Genomic DNA, 19544 nt, shown 5'->3' on the forward strand with positions numbered 1-19544 from the left:
GATTTTTCCGTTAGTTTTAAGAGTTCACTGCTCCACCAAGGATGGTGAGATTTTTTGCTAGATTTTATGGGGCAGGCCCTACTAAATGCCTTCTCCAGTGTTGTGACCCTACTCTCAAGGGGTTTCTCATTTTGTTTTCACAGTATTCGTTTATGCGTTTCAATAGCAGATCAGCTGTTGTAAGCTAATGTTTTTATGTCTTAAAAGTTGATTTGTTCGTACATTTGTATGGGCAAATAATTTTGGCGTCACTTCTTATCTCTTTTCATAATATTAATTAGAAGAGGATGGTGTGTGACGATAGTGTATCATAATTGCAAACAAAAAAAGAACATTTCATTCTATTAAGAATTGTGAAGGAAGTGTTAAGTGAATTGTGTTTCAAACAAAAATTGAGAGTAAGTATTAATTATAGATTAATTTTAAAAGGGGAAAAAGTACTTCGAATGAAAATAAAATATTTTGAAAATTGAGATTTGTTTTAATTTCATTGGTGATTGAACAAAAAAAAAATTTTAGGCAAGTAAAATGTCGCATCAAACGAAAAAAAAGATTATTTAGATTTGTTTAAACGGTAATTTTGGAAGAATAAGACAATTTTTTTGGTGCGTAATTTTTTCATAACGGGAGTTTCAGTGGTGATTGAACAAACGATTAATGTTTTTTTTATTTTTTGGTCATTTTTTATATAAATTTCTATGAAAAAAAGAGGTTGTCTGTAAAGTCGGTTTACTGACGATAGTTTAACGTGACAACGTCATAAGAAAATACTGATGTAATGCTTGCATTTTTCAAAACTAAATTTTAATTTTATTTGTTTGATATATATTTTGTATGGATATAGAGAAGGAGGTAAATGGAATACATGCATATGTGTATATTACTAAGCATTGTTTTGCTTGAATTCAATACACATATGTATTTATATTTGCATATGCCTTCTTCCCGTGTGCATGGTACAGAGAACGTTAATGCAGAGAATGTTAATGTATAGAGAAGTCTCAATGACAGGAGCGTATGGAATTTCGAGGGGTACTCGTCTCGCGAAGACTTTTTCCCCACAGACACATTTTTCACCAAAAGTTAACAGTAAGGGGCTGAATTATGTAAATTTAGCAGCAGTCGATAAGAATTTGTTGGTGATTAGAAGCAAAGAATGTTAGGTAGCTTTTAAATATGACCTATATATTTGAATTTTTCCAAATCATCCAAAATTATATACATATGTTATGTCTGTCTGTCTGGTGTCTGTAAAACTTTGTTGAATCCCTTCAACTGAATCAAAATCCTCTATAGAAAACGCTTCATTTCCAGGCACACTGGAATGTGGCATATGCAAATGTAAATTTGTGAATTTATATACATATGCGCATATGTATATGCTGTGTTTATGTATGCTCACCAGCCACAGCTCAAAATAAAACGGTAAGGCCGGATTCACACTATGATGCCGATCACGGTCCGCTCTCGGTCCAGTCTCGGTCCGGTAAAATATTCACAAACGAAAAACAATGACTGTATTCACACTATCCGTGCTGTTCAAGTTTCGGTACAGTCACACTCCAGCATCGATCAAGTTCGAAGAATATTTTGCTGGAGCGTGATCGAACTTGCCGCGACTTGTACTGATAGTGTGAATAACGTTGCGTTCTCGGTTCAGTCTTTCGACAATAGCAAAGGAGTGCAGATCGAAGTTTTTACAATGACAGCTGAAAAATCTTGGTCTTTTGAAAAAGGTAAGTAATTGCATACAGGATTTATTATAAATTTTGAAGTTTTATTCAAATGGTGAATAACTAAAAAATAACGATCAATATCAGTATTCAAGATAATAAAGTAATCAATATGACGTGAATGAAAATTCCATTTATTTACATTTTTCAGATGAAATGCTCATCGAACTTGTCAAAAGTAAGCCTGGAATTTATGTCCTACAGTCACAATATTATAGTGACAACAATTATAAAAAAAAAACATGGGACGAAATAGAACGAGCAATAGAACTAAACGGTAAGTCAAATAATTATCACGGAATCATTTACACTATAAAGAAATATCTACTTTCTACCACATAATACGATCTGCTTGCCATGGTACTGAACCTATTGGAGAATTGAAAAAATTTTTAAAAATTTCCCTTGTTTGAAACGCTTCGGCCTGGGCATTGCCACCTTGTCCCCTCAAATTTCTTATACAATCGGTATTAGTACAAGTCGAAATATTTTCGTTATTAATAATTCTGGCATTTCTCATAATATTATGCAAAATACACGTTGTCAAAACAATCGATGTTACATTCCTGGGATCAGCTATCAGTCTTCTCTGGTAGATACGAAAGGTTTGCGACAATATACCGAAAGCACACTCTACTAATCTTCTTCTTCGACATAGACGATAATTGAAAATTCTCTTTTCATTATCTTCTACATTTTTCAATCCTGGATAAGGCCTCATTAGATTTTTTTTTCAATGGAAATGCTTCATCTCCCAATATTACGTAAGGAGCTAGTATTTCTGTGCCTGGCAGTGGAGAGTCTTCTGGAATGTTCATCGTTCCATTTTCCAATCCTCTTCCTAATGCAGAATTAGCGAGAATACCTCCGTCGCTATTTTTACCATAGGACCCAATGTCTACCGCTATAAATTTACAATTAGCGTCCAACAGTGCTAATAATACTATTGAAAATGTTTTTTTATAATTGAAATACAATGATCCACTATTAGCAGGAGCTTGTATAACTACATGCTTGCCATCTAATGCTCCCAAACAATTTGGAAAATTCCACATTGTCCACATTTCATGAGCAACTTGTAGCCATTTTTCGCGAGAAGGAGCAGGAATATATTCTGCCAATAAGCATTCGTTGATTGCCGCACATACTTCAAGAACCATACTTTGTACTGTCGAATGGCCTAGGTTGTAGCTGAAAGCAATTGTTTTATAGGAATCCCCAGTAGCCAAAAATCTGAAAAAAAAATATTATTACTTAATTGTTATTAATTATTAACGATAATCATAAGATTAATTAACTGATTAATATTGTGGACCATGTCATACTGTTTTATTTTTCATCTGCTCCATTTTCCAATTACAGGTGCCAAGACTCGTTGGGAATCGCTCCGAGCTCAATATCGTAAATATCTAGCGAAATTGAAAACTAAAAGTGGCCAAGCAGCGTCAAAAATTGCAAAATGGCGATATTGTGAACAAATGCAATTTCTCAACGACTTTGATAAAATTGATAGGCCTCGAACATCTTCAATTATTGACAATGAAACTGAGAGAACTGGTGAAATACAGAATGAGGAATCGAATGCCCAACCCAGCTCTGCTAGAAAGCTTGATGAAAATGATGAAGTTGAACCAATAGGGCATATTGTCAATACATTTACTAAGGCCACACCGGTAGCTTCAAAAGTAAAAAATAAACAAGGCAACATACAACAAGAAAATGCATCATCAACATTGATGAAGTATATTTTAGAAAAAAAAAATCAAGAACGCGCAATTCATCCGATGGATAGTTTTTTTTCATTAATGGCTACTACAGTCAAAAATTTTTCACCAATTGACCAACATATAGTCAAGACAAAAGTATTTACCATAGTAAATCAAATGGAAGAAAAATATCTAGCGTCCAGTTCGTCACCATTTTTGCCACCACCGACAAACTATCATGGCCAACGATCATCTGTCGCATCACCTGCTCCATCTGCGTCTTCAACTTCATCATCATCGTCCAATTTTTTTGCCACGAATATTTCTTCTCCCCGTGAATGTTCAACCCCATCGTCTCAACATTCATACATGAATCAACAGGAAGCTGCTCCACTCGCATCAACCCAATCAACATCATCAACGTTTGTCGATTTGTCGCAATGCACATCACATCATTTATCACCATCGCCACAATATCAACCAGTTGAAGATCAGTATTCAACAAATTTATATCAGTTCCCACCGTCAAACAACAGTAATAATAGAAGTTAAAATTTTTTCATATATTGCACAATGTACTTTATGTAATTTGTTTAATCTTGTTATTTCAATATTCATTCCATCTTACTTAAAAATTTCATAATAAAAATAATCGCTTACCTTAAGCATACCAACAATTTCTCTCGTGGTGAAATAGCTTCACGAAAAGTCGTGTTATTTTTCAAAATTTTATGTTCAATTTTTCTTAAAATCATTTCAAACGTTCCTGAATCCTTTCGACAGTATTGCAAAAATTTTTCTTCATCGTCTATTAAATGACGATACAAAGTATGATATTCTCCTTCGATTTTTCTATTTATTAAACTTGGATGGATCCACATTCTTCTTGTTCTTATTTTTTTTTTTTTTGTGGTTGTTCAGCTTTGTCTTCTTCGTCGAGCAGGATAGCCATAACGGCTTAGTCTTCAAGATCAAAATTGAATGCCATTTTTTGGCGAAAAAATGCACAAGATCTGTTTTACGTGTTCACGCGACGAACGATGAATCGCGACTGGACCGATGTAAGAACACAAATGTAGATGTCGAAAGATTTTACCGAACCGGGACTAGACCGAGAACGAACCGTGATCGGCACCATAGTGTGAATCTACCCTAAAAGTGCTCAAGAAATCCAGCGCGTATTCAAAGGCGCAGCGCACATTCATAGGCACAGCATTGTTTGTAGCAGTAACCTTGACATGTTTACAGGCACCTTCAAATGCTCTGATTTCAGAGTAAGTTTCTAACTTTGCAGATATATGCATAGGTTTTCTGCACTTTTTATCAATTCAAGAACTACATACGTAAAGTAATCTACTAATTACCTATTTGCCTACTATCAGTTAACATAAAATAATTGTTTCCAAATTTTCTCTTAGTATTAAAATGTTCGAATCAGACCTTTTTTTTAAGCTACTTGTTTTCTTCTGCAACTTACTGTATGCTCATGCGCGCACTTGGCGCACAGCAGCTGCGGCTGTCGAGCATTTAGAAAGACATATTTACATACATATATTGGTGCATACATAGGTATGTACGATGCCGCGGGCACTCGACTTGACAAAAATTCAAGATTTATCAAATATTGGCAAATAATTCTACGCGAAATATTCCAATATTGACTATTTTCGAATAGTCGAGAAAATTGGCATATGGGCGGCTCGTTTTATGAATGAAAGTACTTGCTCTTAGAAGTATAAGCTCGAATTTATCAATGAATTTTTTGATGTTGAGTTTTTGTTGTACAGTACAATAGTTGAAACTGTTCGGCGCCGCCGCGACTATTCAGCGCTATGGCAACTAGAATGATGGCCGCAACGCCTGCGTCTATGACTGCATTTTGTTCTTGTAGTCGCTAGGCACAGAATTTTAGCTTTGAAAGACATACGCATTTTGAGGAATAAAGTGACTGCCCTGTGTGTGCGGTTGTATGCACATGCATATGTGTATATTAATAAGCATTGTTTTGCTTGAATTTCACATATTTATATTTGCATATGCCATCTTCCTGTGTGCCTGGTAATGAAGCGTTTTGTATACAGAATTTTGTGATTTGTTTGAAGGGATATGGGCACCAAGTGTACATACGCACATACAAATATGTACATGAGTATTGAAAAGAAATTTGTTTTAGCATTTGTGAGGCAGGAATTTGATCATTCGGTTATTTACATGAAATATAAGGCGATGCTCGTGAGGTAGGTCATGTTGCTTCAGTGCACACATATGCGTGCAACACTATATTTAATAAAGATACAATTGAACTTAGTTGTCCCATATGTATATGCAAATACGTTTCTTTGAAGTTTTCCTTTATTTATTTTAAAGTTTTATACTATCTAGAAAATGCATGCATACAAATGTATGTATATTATTATTCCCTGTAATAAAATGTAAATTGAAAAAAATTTGGTTTGCCAAAGGAACAAATAAATGCATATTCAAATCTAAATACATATGTCGATATACCAAAACACTTGTATGCTATGAATTAATTTCGACTCAAAAAATTGGTAAAAAATTTTCATCAAATTTGTTTAGTTTTAAATTTACTAAAACGCACATACCAAAATGTGAGAGGTCGTTTTATAATGTATTTTTTTAAATTAAATCAAAATATTAAAGTTACTTTGATTTGAAATGTTGGCGCATATAATAAATATTCAATAATTTTTTCTTCATCACCTTTGTTTGAAAATACAAATTGAATAAATTTTCGTTTATCAAGGGAACATAAAAATGCACAAGCAAATACTTTGCAAAATGCCGTCGGCTATTCGTCAATTTGATTTCCTACAGAAGCCAAAAACTGTGCAGGGCCAATATGCTAAAGAAGAAATCGCTGTAAACCCTAGAAAGGTTATTTGCTCGGTTATTCGGATGAGTGGCAAGTCGGTTGTTGTATCTCTGGCTGAGGTTGTTTATTTCTTCGAAAACTGTCGTAACTTTTAGGTCACGGTGCAATATCTCGTTTCGTATAAACCATGGCGCATTGGCACACATGTGGAGAACCTTTGACTGAAATCTTTGCATGATTTCTAGATTTGATTTTGCTGGTGAGCCCCATAATTGAACGCCATACGTCCATATCGGTTTCAGAATAGATTTGTAGATAAGCACCTTATTGTCTAGTGTAAGTGCTGAATTGTAGCCGATTAACCAGTGTAGTGATCGCAATTTCAGTCCAAGTTGCTTTCGCTTAAAAAATATATGCGATCGCCAAGTAAGACGCCGGTCTAATAGAATACCTAAATATTTGGCATTATCTGTTTGTATTATTGGAACGCTGTTAAGAGATACGGCAGGACATGAGCCATTTCGAAGAGTGAATGTTATCTTTTTCCATTTTTTCATCCAGCCGCTAACACTGTTAAGGTTTTCTTGTACGTAATCAGAAGCAATTGAGGGAAGGGTACTCCTGGCCATGACGACAGTATCATCTGCATACGTGGCTGTATATGTGTTCTTTGATAGTGGAAGATCTGCCGTGAACAAAGTGTACAAGACGGGGCCTAGAACACTTCCTTGTGGTACACCTGCTCTGATTGCGTGAAGGTTAGTGGTTTCGTTGTTTACTTTAACAAGAAAATGTCTATTTTGCAAATATGATTTTATGAGCATATAACAGTTGTGCGGTAAGCCCTGCTTAAGCTTGTATAGCAGGCCTTCATGCCAGACTTTATCGAAGGCTTGCGTTATATCTAAAAATGCCGCTGTACAGAATTGCCGCCTCTCAAGTGCTTGTCTAGCGAAATCATACACACAATTAACTTGCTCTATAGTGGAGTGATACTTACGAAAACCAAATTGGTGGGCTGGAATTAGATTTCTTTGCGCAATTATTGGATTTATCCTTTTTAAAAGCAGCTTTTCGAAGAGCTTGGAGGCAACAGGCAATAGACTTATTGGCCTGTATTTGGATACCGCACTCGGGGTCTTCCCTGGCTTTTGTATAAGGATGATTTCAGCAACTTTCCACTGAGTTGGGAAATACTCTTGTTTGATCATCGCGTTAAATATAATGGTGAGGAATTTGTATCCACATTTGGGCAGTTCTTTTAAAACCTTACTAGTTATTAGATCGTAACCTGGCGCCTTTTTGGTTTTAAGAGTTTTGGTTGCTGCGAATCTATCTTCTTTCCAGGTAAATCGTACAGTCGGAAAATCCATTTAAAAAGGAGCTGAGAGAAATTCGTTAGCTTCTGAGTCTACCTCCGCACTTTGACTCGGAAATGGTTGGAAAACATTTGATAGATGTTTAACAAACTCTATTGCTTTTTGTTTATCAGTTTTTGCCCAATCTCCATTACACGTTTTTATCGCTGCGTTGTGAGGCGTTGGTTGTGAGATCTTTTTCGTTGCCTTCAGAGTGAGTCGTCAGTAGCTTCCGTAGGTGACAAGTTGGATAAGTATTTATGCAGTTCTGAGTTTTTGCGTCTCTTATGTTTTTTAATTGTTTTGTGAGCTTATTTAGTTTTTTTTTGTCGTTCCTGTTTCTGGTGCTTTGCCATATGCGCCGAAGCTTGCGTTTTTCTGATATTAAAATTTTGACGTGATCGTTAATGTGCGCTTCAGCGAGAGTGTGCTTAATTTCCGGCGTAGCGGTCCACGCAGCTCTTTGAATGCAGTTGTTGAAAATCTCAACGGCCGTGTCCAGATCAGAGTTGGATTTTAGTGGAATATTTAGGCACAGTGTATCCTCGACTAGTTCTTTAATGTATTCCCAGTTTGTCATTTTATTGTGTAGCTTTGGTGTCATTTCCTTTTTTTGAAAACAAGAGTTTATTGTTAACAGCAAAGGTGAGTGGTTTGATGAGAGATCTAGACATGTGTCTATGGAGACCTGATTTTTCGATACACCTTTGCATATGAAGAAATCTATAAGATCCGGTGTTTTATTTGGGTCACTAGGCCAGTAAGTGGGTTGTCCTGTTGAGACGTGGAATAATTTATTGGCCTGCATTGCTTTGAGGAGTTCGCGCCCTCTTGGAGTTATTAAGCGTGAGCCCCATTGCGGATGTTTCGCATTGTAGCCGCCACCTGTTATAAATCTAGGTCCCAACGATTTGAAATACCTTTGGTATTCAACGCTTTTTATTGATTGATTTGGAGTGCAGTACACAGAAGCAATCACAAGAGAGCTCTTTCCATCTGTGACTGTTATAGCAGTCGACTGTAGATTGTAATTTTTAGTGTTTGCATGAACCATATGCGCAATATTATTTTTGATTAAGATGGCTGTGCCTCCTCTTGCTGTACCAGCAGGATGATTTGTGTGGTATAAATCATATTTTGGAATTTTTACGTAACATTTGTCTGTCAAGTGTGTTTCAGATATTAACATTATGTCAATATTTTTTTCTGCTAGAAATACTTCCACTTCATAGCGGTGCTGGATGAGCCCATTGGCATTCCAAATTGCAAGCAGCAGCGGCCTATTCATTTTGGAACATTCGGAAGCATGGCTGTAAGCAGATTGAGTACAGTACCCATCTGTTCGACTAGAGTTCTGACCATTCTTTTCAGTTCTTCTATTTCATTATTAGTTTCTTTCTGAACAGTACCTTTTTCAGTAGTTGGTTGTGGTTTTTCTTGTGCTCGATTATTGATTTTCAGAGTTCCGCATAGGAACGAATGCATTTACTTATAACGCGAGCAACAGTCTTGCGACCGCCAATTGGCCAATATTTCTACCGAATTGAAGCCAGTACGCTCTGCGGTCCAGCGTGTAGATATTTGCGATGAAAGTGGTCAATTATTGCGTTTGTGACCGGATGATGTTTTGGCAACAAAGGTGGATGTTTTGCTTTAAAGTCCAATAAAGAATTTTGCAGACGTCCTCTAACACGAAGAAGCCCAAATGAGTCAATAAACGGATTTAATGAGTGTAGCTTACTTGACGAATTAAGTTTCTTGTCAAATCTTAGCGCATTGAGCTCAGCTGCAAAATGAATTTGTTGAATGTTACGGATTAGCAAATGTGTACCCATTTTAATATTCAGCGGAGTCAACGGTTGGCCATCAACGCGAGTACGGTGCGGTTGGCAAAAATAGTAAATGTAGGCAAAGATGCGCTGCAACCTTTCAAAGGAGTTGTGGTACTTGCAATCGAGCGTTATGTCTCGTAGTTGAGAAGCAACTAAGACTTTACATCACCGTTCGGGTAAATCAGTTAATAAATCCAGGAGATTAGGCCAATCCGATTGCCTTCTTGACAAAAATTGTGGACCACTTCTCCAAAGTTCAGAATTTAGTAATTCTTTTGGAGTGCACCCCCTCGAAAGAATGTCTGCCGGATTCAAAGAAGGAGGCACATAATGCCAAGTCATACCTTTGGTTAGTGTTTGTATCTGGCTAACTCTATTTGACACAAAAATGTTAAAATTTGATGGTTGTTCGCGAAGCCATGATAGAGTGAATTTAGGAATAGTTAAACTCTTCAGAGGCGAGACTCTCGACTTTGCACAAAGTAAGCATGATTTTAAAATACCATCACACTCCGAACGAATGTATACACATGCACCAAACGCCGCCAAGCTTGCGTCGCAGAATGCGTGAATCTCCCAACTAGAATTAGGCGTCAATACAAAGCGAGGAAATTTAAAGCTGCTTACTAGACCAAGCTGTACACAAATGTCGTTCCAGGTAGTTTGCAACAACTGAGGCAAGCTTTCGTCCCATTGCAATTGTTCCTTCCAAAGGATTTGCAGGAAAATTTTTGCTTTCGTAATGACTGGCGAAACCAAGCCAAGCGGATCATAAATTTTAGCAATATATGAAAGTATCGTGCGTTCTGTCGTGCGTGCGTTATTAACAATAGGCGAAAATGAGAATAAGAAGTTATCAGTTTTAGGGTCCCAGATGAGGCAAAGAGTCTTTGCAACATCACTTCCATCGTGGAATTTAAGAAGATTCTCGTTTGAGCACCACTTACGAATGTTGAATCCTCCACGCTGAAGTAAACCTTGAACCTGACGTCTGATCTCAACCACTGCTTCTATAGTATCTCCGCCTGAAATGAGATCGTCAACATAAAAGTCTCTCCTCACGATTTTTGCACCCATTGGAAATGACCCTTCTTCATCGTACGAAAGTTGATGCATAGCTCGTATTGCAAGAAAGGCGGCAGATTTTGTTCCGTATGTTACAGTGTCTAACTTGAATACCTTTACCTCATCGAGTGGGTTCTCGCGCCATAAAATACATTGCAGATATTCGTCTGGAGATGTCATACGTACGCATCGGTACATTTTGCATATATCTCCGCACAGAGCGAATTTACGAAAACGAAATTGTAAGAGAGTTTTGAAAAGCTTTGCTTGAATAGTTGGACCCGCTAGCAAAAGGTCATTCAACGAGTAGCCTGTTGTTGTTTTTGCGGAGCCATCGAATACGACGCGAAGTTTTGTCGTTGTACTGTCAAACTTATGCACGCAATGGTGCGGTAGAAAAAATGTTTTTGTTGTTGCCCCAGGTGTTGCCAGTGACATGTGGTTCAGCGATATGTACTCACTCATAAAATGAATATATTGAGTTCTTAAGTTATGATTATTTTCCAATTTTCGCTCTAAGCTTTTAAATCTGCGAAGAACACGATTGTATTAGTCGCCAAGATCGCTAAAGCCTGTTTTTGTTGGCAAACGCACTGAATACTCTCCCGAAGTAAGCCGAGAGAAATATTTCTTGAAATGCTGCTCGCACCAGTCATCTTCTTTAGATGGAGGGTGAGCAGAGTCGAAGCAACATCTCTTATTATGTTGATGTTCAAATACGTTTTTGCTGCAGGCAGCGAGTGAGGATGATTGTTTGTTGGTATATGAAACACCACCAACAACAACCCAGCCCAGTCGAGTTTTTTGCAGTAATGGCAAATTACTACCAATGCGTATTTGGCCAACGCACATCAAATCAAAAGACAAACCCGCGCCGATAAGCAAGTCAATGCGCTGGGGTTTAATGGATGAATGGATCTGCTAGATTAATGTTTGACGGTATTATCCATTCCGAAGAAAGGCTGAAGTTAGGTCGATAATCTGTAATACTGGGTGTGACCACAGCAGTGAACGAAGTGTTGTAGCCTTTATCTTGCGACTGTGCGAAAACGTCAATCTCTTTGTCGGCAACAAAGTTTGATTCGCCGATACCGGAAATCAAAATTGCAGATTGTTTGAATGGAAGTTGCAGCATATTTGCCAAGCGAGCGGTTACAAAATTTATTTGAGAGGCCGAGTCGAGAATAGCACGACATGGAACGAAGTCACCTGAACGATTTTTGACTGAAAGTATAGCTGTAGCAAGCAACACATTACTATTGGCGTCCGATTTTGGGGCTTGAGCGACTGTACTTGAAGTTAGCGATGAAATGAGTGTTTGCTGTGAAGGGGCTGTAGGTTCAATTGTTGGTAGGTTTGAAGACGGGGATATAGACGAGGTATGCGGGTTCATATGGAGAAGCAAATTGTGTTTGCCTGGGCAATGACGACAATGTCCAGACTTACACCGTTGTAAACTATGGCCCTTGCGTTGGCAATTTAAGCAAAGTTGCAATCGCTTAGCTTCTTTGTAGCGCAAATTTGGCGACAAATTTAAAAATTTTAAACAACTATTTATGTAATGTTCTTTCGAATCGCAAAATATGCAAAAGCTAGAGCTACTTGAGGATGCTACCAAAGCATTTCTAATACCTTTATTTGCCTTCGAATGTTTGCCAATCTGATTGCTAAGTGTTTGCATAGCACCTTCCAAATTTTCCATAATTCGGCACCGCTTCTCCAGAAATGAGGTCATTGAATTCAAAGTTGGCAATGTCTGCGTGGGCAAGTCCTCCTCCCACTTCTCCTGCGTCTTCTGATCGAACTTTCTAGTAACAAGATGTATGAGCAAACCATCCGATATTTGTTCTGGTGTTGCCATGGTGTTAAGTGCACGAAGATGGGAATTAAAATTGTCGCACAATTCGCGCAAACGATTGGCTGAACCTTTATCAACACTCTTCAATTCGATAATCGCCCTAATGTGAGCCTGAAAAATAAGTAATTTATTATCAAATCGATTTTTTAATAGGGCAATGGCTTTGTCATAATTCTCCTCAACCGGTTCTAGTGAGCAAATTGTTTCCAAAGCGGCTCCTTGCAGACTAGCGCGTAAATGTTGGAGTTTCTCCACTTTGCTTAACTCGAGGTCCTTGTCAATAACGCTACTGAACATGGCAAAAAAAATTAGGCCAATCAATGTATGCTCCACTAAATTTCGGTATTTTTAGCTCAGGAAGGCGAGACTTTCTTTGCGATGAGAATAACGTTGATGGCGATTCTTCCAATGCGAAATGCCTAGCAGTCGATGAATGTCTTACGTTTGTCTTCCGATGCAAATTGAGCTCACGCGACAGCTTTGCTTTGACTTCTAGGTACACGTCGAAAAATTCTGCTCGGCCTACTCCATCTAGTTCGCGTGGATCAGCTTCTTCGAGAATAGAATGCACGTGGTCAAAGTTGTCGTGAATGCTTTCGACGTACTCCATGTGGACAGAAAGTTCAGCTTCATCAAGTTCACCAAGACGATGCGACGACAATGTTTTGTTTAACGCAATTAATTGGTGCTTAATCGACGCACTTTTCCTTTTATTAAACGAAATTGAATCGGAGCTGTTGATCGTTGCATCGGATGATGTGTCGTCGATACCCTTTTTCGATTTGCTGCCTTTGGGCATTTTGACAATACAATTAAATGTGCGCAGCACGACAGATGCGAAAAAATAGGAGTAGCTGCATTATCAGCAGATACCTCCGTTATGCGGTTATGTACTGACGAACGAATTAAATTTATTTACAGTTTCAATAACTGCACTCAAATTTTTGCTTGCACGCAAATGAGCAAAAATTTTATTTAGTTAAAACTCGAATAGTTATAACGCGAAAAGACTTCTTACCCGATCACGTCGGGGTCACCAATGCTTCGAGGAGGAGCTGTTTTGCACCACCTATGTATGTATGCAATTAATTTCGAATAAAAAATAAGCGCTAACGAATGATTTACAACTTTATTGTTTCACGATCGCGGTAGAAGCATAGATAACTAGATGTGAAACTTATTCATTTTGAGAGAGAGCGCGCCCATGAGGACGTTTCAAAACTTGGCACCACTCACACATTATGGGATTTTGAACAGCTGATAGGCGAAATGGCAGACTGCCAGAAGAAACGCGCCAAAAATAACAGACGAAAACAGTTCGTTTTTGCTTAATGGAGAAATGACGTGTTGAAATGTTTATAATTATTTGTCTTAAAATTAATTCAATTGAAATGTAATAATTTGAATTGAAGTGAGTTTGGAGAATCCAAAGCTCGTTATATCCTTTTCGACTTCTACTTTTAATTAGTCTTATGCAACATAATGTAATTTTATTGAAAACTGTGTGTTGGTTTCTGTAAATTTGTATATACGTAAATATTTTATGGTTGAAAAGAGTAGGTGAGGGAATTGAATTTTAGTTTGAGATATTTTACAAAAATTAAACGTATCTGCTTTAACTTATTCCGTTCGTTGTTTGAGATTTTTTTTTTGTTACCCACTTTCTGTGTTATATAAAAAAATTGCAATATGTCATGTTTTTAATTATAAATTAAGTTTTTCGCGTTCATTACTTTATTATTATTAAATTACTTTTGTATTTCAGTTTTAACTAATTTCATTTGCACATAAATTTTTAAATTTTTTGTTTATTCATGTACATATTTCATACGGATTGTGCTTATTTTTAACATATGTAGGTGTTTACGAGTAATATACTATTGGGCAACCGCACACTAAATACTAACCTCAATGGTGGTGTGGAAACTAAAAATTTCCAATTTTTATTTAACAAAATACCCAATTCATGTTTCTACCGGTGTGGCAATATTGGAAAATGTTATAAAAAATGCACATTTTTCAGCGCTCTCACGAGAAAAAGAGTTTCACATCTAGTCATCTATGGTAGAAGTGAGTTTTTAAGTTGTCACAATATAAATTTATGCTACACTTACATATGTATGTTGGTACATACTCGAATATATGTATATAAGAATGAAATAAGAAGGAAATACGAAGAATTTTAGTACATTGAGAGAATTACAGTTGTAGTTATGATCACGCCATTTAGTGATGAGAATATCGAAAATACCAATTAGTGCTGCTGCGAACAACAATCAAATAAAGATTTAACAACATTTAAAATCAAAGTAACTTGAATGTTTGTTGCTTTAATTTTAAAAGAAAAATTTAAACAAAATACATTATACATAAAACGACCTCACATTTTGTTGTGTGCATTTTAGACAAGAATTTAGACAAGAATTCAAAGAGCATATTGGTATATTGATGAATATATGTATATGTATATCAATATATGTATATATATCACATATATATATTATGTTAATTATACTTGTGCAAAAGTTCAATTGCATCTTCAATTCTTATAGTGCTACAAATGTATGTGTACACGCACTGCAGCAACAATGACCTATCTCACGACGCATTGTCTTATCATATTTATGAACATTTGAATATGCATTTTTTGTTCCTTTGCCAAACGAAGTTTTTTCAATTTACATATGTATATTACAGAGAATAATTCATATATGTATGCATTTTATAGATAGTATAAAACTTTGAAATTTAAAATAAATAAAAGAAAACTTTAAAGAAACGTATTTGCATACATATACGGGACAACTAAGCTCTATCGCATCTTTAAAAAATATAGTGTTGCATGCATATGTATGCACTGAAGCAACATGACCTACCTCAAGAGCATCGCCTTATCATATTTCATGCAATAATTAGGGAGTAAATATTCGAATGATCGAATTCCTGCAAATGCTAAAACCACTTCTTCTGCATATGCATCGACGTATGTATTTGCATGTGCGTTTATGCACACTTGATGCCCTAACTATGTACGTTCAATTGATCATTGATGATTGATCCCTAACTATGTACGTTCATTGATCAAAAAATTCTGCATAGACCCGATTTACACGAGGAGACATCTGGAAGGGAAACATTTTGTTCGGTGGCGAAGGACGGTCGGGGAAGAGAGAAGGGATTTTGTCTCCCGTACTCGGCGACACGCTTTGCTCTTCTTATTCGTATTTCCAATCTTTCCAATTTTTGACAGTTGCTTCATTCGTTTTTTTCTTTTGTGAGAGAAGGTTCTGAGTTATGTGTTGGTTTTCAAGCAAACGGAAGATAACAAAGATGACAAACATCCGAACACTGCTTGGGAAATGCACGATTATTTTTGCTAGTAAAGTAATATAGGTATAATTTAAAATATACTATGGGGCATGTTTATGTTGAATTCTAATTTTCCTCGCATTTCTTGTTACTCAAGTTAGTTTTAAGTTAATTATTTACATATGAAGTACTTTTAATTTAATTTTTTTTATTCAAGTATAAGAATTTATAAATATATTTCAATAAAAAAACAACAAATTATTTATTATTTAACCAGTTTGCATTTTTCATTCATATATTTAAGAAACTGTTGTCGAACGCTCTCTGCTTTACATGTAAGCGCGTGCTAGAATACATCCGAACCAGACGATGCTAAAGTATTAAATGTCCAAATGTCGCGGAACATTTTTGCCCGTGTGAACGCGAATGAAACTTCAAAAGAGAATTTCCAGTGTCTCCCTTCCAGATGTCTCCTCGTGTAAATCGGGTCATACAAAACGCTTCATTACCAGGCACACAGGAAGATGGCATATGCAAATATAAATATGTATGTGAATTGAATTCAAGCAAAACAATGCTTATTAATATACACATATGCATGTACATACATACAACCGCATACACAGAGCACTCACATCAACAAAAACTCATCATCAAAAAATTCATTGATAAATTCGAGCTCATATTTCTATCTCCTCCGTGCGAGCGTAGGCGCTCTCACAGTGTAAACCATTTCTTAAATAGACCCGATTTACACGAGGAGACATCTGGAAGGGAAACATTTTGTTCGGGGGCGAAGGACGGTCGGGGAAGAGAGAAGGGATTTTGTCTCCCGTACTCGGCGACACGCTTTGCTCTTCTTATTCGTATTTCCAATCTTTTCAATTTTTGACAGTTGCTTCATTCGTTTTTTTTCTTTTGTGGGAGAAGGTTCTGAGTTATGTGTTGGTTTTCAAGCAAACGGAAGATAACAAAGATGTCAAACATCCGAACACTGCTTGGGAAATGCACGATTATTTTTGCTAGTAAAGTAGGTATAATTTAAAATATACTATGGGGCATGTTTATGTTGAATTCTAATTTTCCTCGCATTTCTAGTTACTCAAGTTAGTTTTAAGTTAATTATTTACATATGAAGTACTTTTAATTTAATTTTTTTTATTCAAGTATAAGAATTTATAAATATATTTCAATAAAAAAACAACAAATTATTTATTATTTAACCAGTTTGCATTTTTCATTCATATATTTAAGAAACTGTTGTCGAACGCTCTCTGCTTTACATGTAAGCGCGTGCTAGAATACATCCGAACCAGACGATGCTAAAGTATTAAATGTCAAAATGTCGCCGAAAACAATTTTGCCTGTGTGAACGCGAATGAAACTTCAAAAGAGAATTTCCAGTGTCTCCCTTCCAGATGTCTCCTCGTGTAAATCGGGTCATAATCAACTGCTTGCGGTCCGACCAAATGCCGTACTCTCGCACGCGAATAAGCTTAACAAAGAAATTGATCAAATCCACCCTCCTCCTATAACTGAAAATGTTCTAGCTGCTCTACTAACATCTTCAACAAAGACCACCACCACAGCAACATCCTCCGCAACAAAAGCTACTCTTGCTCTCGCAACACTCACAACAAACACCAGCACCCCATTTACACACGGAGACATCTGGAAGGGAGACACTGGAAATTCTCTTTTCATGTCTCATTCGCGGACACACGGGCAAAAATGTTTTCGGCAACAATCGTTAGCATATTTTGACGTTTCTCTCATTCGTATAGCCGTGATTTGTTTGAATTTTATATTGTGAAGAAATATATTAGTTTATTGCGATTAAATATGGATTACGAAGAAAAAAGTGAACTGATTAAAAGCATATGGGAATGCATTGGTGAGGCTGCGGAATTAGACTCTGACGACAGCGATAAAGAAGAAATACTTTTAGGTAAGCATCTACATGCTTGTAAAATGTGCGCATTAAATTGTTAAAGTATACTCCAATTAGGATTAGCAAATTTGGGCGAAAAAGTTTCATTGTTGCCTATCAAGAGGACCAAGCGGCAATGGGTAAAAGAATGGCGAAAAAACAGATGCGATCACGGCTCGTTCGCTTTTTTAAACAAAGAGTTGCTGGTGCACGATGAGCAGAGCTATAAGAATTTTCTACGGATGTCAAATGGCCAATTTCATTACTTGCTATCGCTAATTGCAGATGATATTCAACGTTCTGATACTTCAATGAGAAGCGCGATTCCAGCAGCAGAAAAATTGGCAATGACGCTGCGGTTTCTCAGCACTGGTGAGTTAAAGAGATGGTGATATATGTAGTATTGTTATAAGAAGTTATTTATTTTCAGGGGAGTCTTACGTCAGTTTGGATTACAAGACGCGAATATCCAAATCCTCAATTTGCAAGATAGTTCCCGAGGTATGCAGTGCTTTGTTTAACAAATTAAAATCGTCATATTTAAAGGTATGGATACATTTTATATTATAATAAATATTTCGCAATTAATAACAAATTTTTTCGCAGTTTCCGAGCAGCAAATCCGAATGGGAGGCTATAGCAACAGAATTCGCGGTTAAGTGGCAATTCCCCAATTGCATTGGCGCATTAGATGGAAAGCATATAACTTTCCGTCCCTCACGCACTGACGGAGCTTTTTATTATAATTACAAAGGCACTAACAGCATAATTTTATTAGCCCTGGTGGATGCTAATTGTAAATTTATTTTCGTTGACGTGGGTTGCAACGGTCGCAGTAATGATGCTGGAGTTTTTCTACAAAGCAAATTAAGTACTGTTCTTCAAGATGAGAAAGAAATACCAAAAGCAGCTTTAATTGGAAACAATCGAAGCGTTCCGTATGTTGTAGTCGGAGACGATGCATTTCCTCTGCAGGTGCATTTAATGAAGCCATATCCTTACCACACGCAATGTCAAGAAAAACAAATGTTCAATCGAAGACTCTCCCGGGCAAGGCATGTAGTGGAACATGCATTTGGAATTTTGTCGAACCGATTTCGCGTTTTTCTTGCTCCTATAAATCTAAATGTGGCCACTGTAGAGAAAATTGTACTAACGTGCTGTACTTTACATAATTATCTAATTGAAAATGGCGATACATACACTGATGGTAGCGGAAATGTAGAAACTGTAAACAATAACTGCCCAACTGGATCGAATATATTATATAATCCGAGAAAAGGTGAAGCGGAGAATGTTCGTCAAAAATTTCTTAAATATTTCAATGAAGAAGGCAAACTGGATTGGTTAAATAATAAATAATTTCTTTTATTTTTATTAACGTAAATGTGTATAGGTATATAAGCTTTTGTACTTCATTGAAAAAAATTAAATAAAATATACTTCATGTATAACTAATTTACTTAAACTACATAAGAATTATGACTTAGTTCCTTTTTTTTAAATTCATTTGGATTTTAAATTTTTTTAAATGTATATAGGTATATAAGGTTTTGTACTTCATTAAAAAAATGAAATTAAATATACTTCATGTATAACTAATTTACTTAAACTACATAAGAATTATGACTTAGTTCCTTTTTTTTAAATTCATTTGGATTTTAAATTTTTTTAAATGTATATAGGTATATAAGATTTTGTACTTCATTAAAAAAAAATTAAATAAAATATACTTCATGTATAAATACTTTACTTAAAATATTAATTAAATCCTTTCGTCTTAACCTAAATATACTACACAGTCTTATATTTAATAGGCACTTTGGTTTCCATATTTGGTGGCTTTTAATGCAGTATCACTTTTTTGGCGGTCAAGTATCTAGAAACGGAAAAAAGTGGAAGTTAACATAAACATGT

The 19544-nt window shown here is 36.2% G+C and overlaps 4 protein-coding genes across 4 annotated transcripts; 2 read left to right on the top strand and 2 right to left on the bottom strand.

The window, feature by feature from the left end:
• Positions 1 to 1432: 1432 nt before the first annotated feature.
• LOC128869234 (uncharacterized) lies at positions 1433 to 4581 on the bottom strand. Its single transcript, XM_054111767.1, has 2 exons — positions 4100 to 4581; positions 1433 to 2966 (listed from the first exon to the last, which is right to left on the bottom strand). The coding sequence occupies exons 1-2, from the start codon at positions 4318 to 4320 to the stop codon at positions 2417 to 2419; spliced, it is 771 nt and encodes a 256-aa protein (XP_053967742.1). The 5' UTR covers positions 4321 to 4581; the 3' UTR covers positions 1433 to 2416.
• Positions 4582 to 11431: 6850 nt separating this feature from the next.
• LOC128870320 (uncharacterized) lies at positions 11432 to 13187 on the bottom strand. The gene is made up of 2 exons (XM_054112930.1): positions 12778 to 13187; positions 11432 to 12677 (listed from the first exon to the last, which is right to left on the bottom strand). The coding sequence occupies exons 1-2, from the start codon at positions 13185 to 13187 to the stop codon at positions 11432 to 11434; spliced, it is 1656 nt and encodes a 551-aa protein (XP_053968905.1).
• Positions 13188 to 17191: 4004 nt separating this feature from the next.
• On the top strand, positions 17192 to 18066 carry LOC128869338 (uncharacterized). Its single transcript, XM_054111874.1, has 2 exons — positions 17192 to 17645; positions 17706 to 18066. The coding sequence occupies exons 1-2, from the start codon at positions 17540 to 17542 to the stop codon at positions 18017 to 18019; spliced, it is 420 nt and encodes a 139-aa protein (XP_053967849.1). The 5' UTR covers positions 17192 to 17539; the 3' UTR covers positions 18020 to 18066.
• Positions 18067 to 18068: 2 nt separating this feature from the next.
• On the top strand, positions 18069 to 19017 carry LOC128870321 (uncharacterized; the record flags this gene model as incomplete). The annotated part of the gene is made up of 2 exons (XM_054112931.1): positions 18069 to 18173; positions 18234 to 19017. Coding segments are annotated over 2 exons (861 nt in total), but the record flags the coding sequence as incomplete, so codon positions are not given.
• Positions 19018 to 19544: the final 527 nt, after the last annotated feature.

This window comes from Anastrepha ludens, chromosome X (genome assembly GCF_028408465.1).
Source record: "Anastrepha ludens isolate Willacy chromosome X, idAnaLude1.1, whole genome shotgun sequence".
Lineage (NCBI taxonomy): Eukaryota > Metazoa > Arthropoda > Insecta > Diptera > Tephritidae > Anastrepha > Anastrepha ludens.

Coding starts and splice junctions, on each gene's coding strand:
- LOC128870320 (XM_054112930.1), bottom strand. CDS start 13,187: ATGCCCAAAGGCAGCAAATCGAAAAAGGGTATCGACGACACATCATCC. Junction 12,678..12,777: donor TTGGAAGAATCGCCATCAAC/GTTATTCTCATC, acceptor TGCCATGTTCAG/TAGCGTTATTGACAAGGACC.
- LOC128869338 (XM_054111874.1), top strand. CDS start 17,540: ATGGATTACGAAGAAAAAAGTGAACTGATTAAAAGCATATGGGAATGC. Junction 17,646..17,705: donor TAAAGAAGAAATACTTTTAG/GTAAGCATCTAC, acceptor TACTCCAATTAG/GATTAGCAAATTTGGGCGAA.
- LOC128869234 (XM_054111767.1), bottom strand. CDS start 4,320: ATGTGGATCCATCCAAGTTTAATAAATAGAAAAATCGAAGGAGAATAT. Junction 2,967..4,099: donor AAATTGTTGGTATGCTTAAG/GTAAGCGATTAT, acceptor TTTTTTTTTCAG/ATTTTTGGCTACTGGGGATT.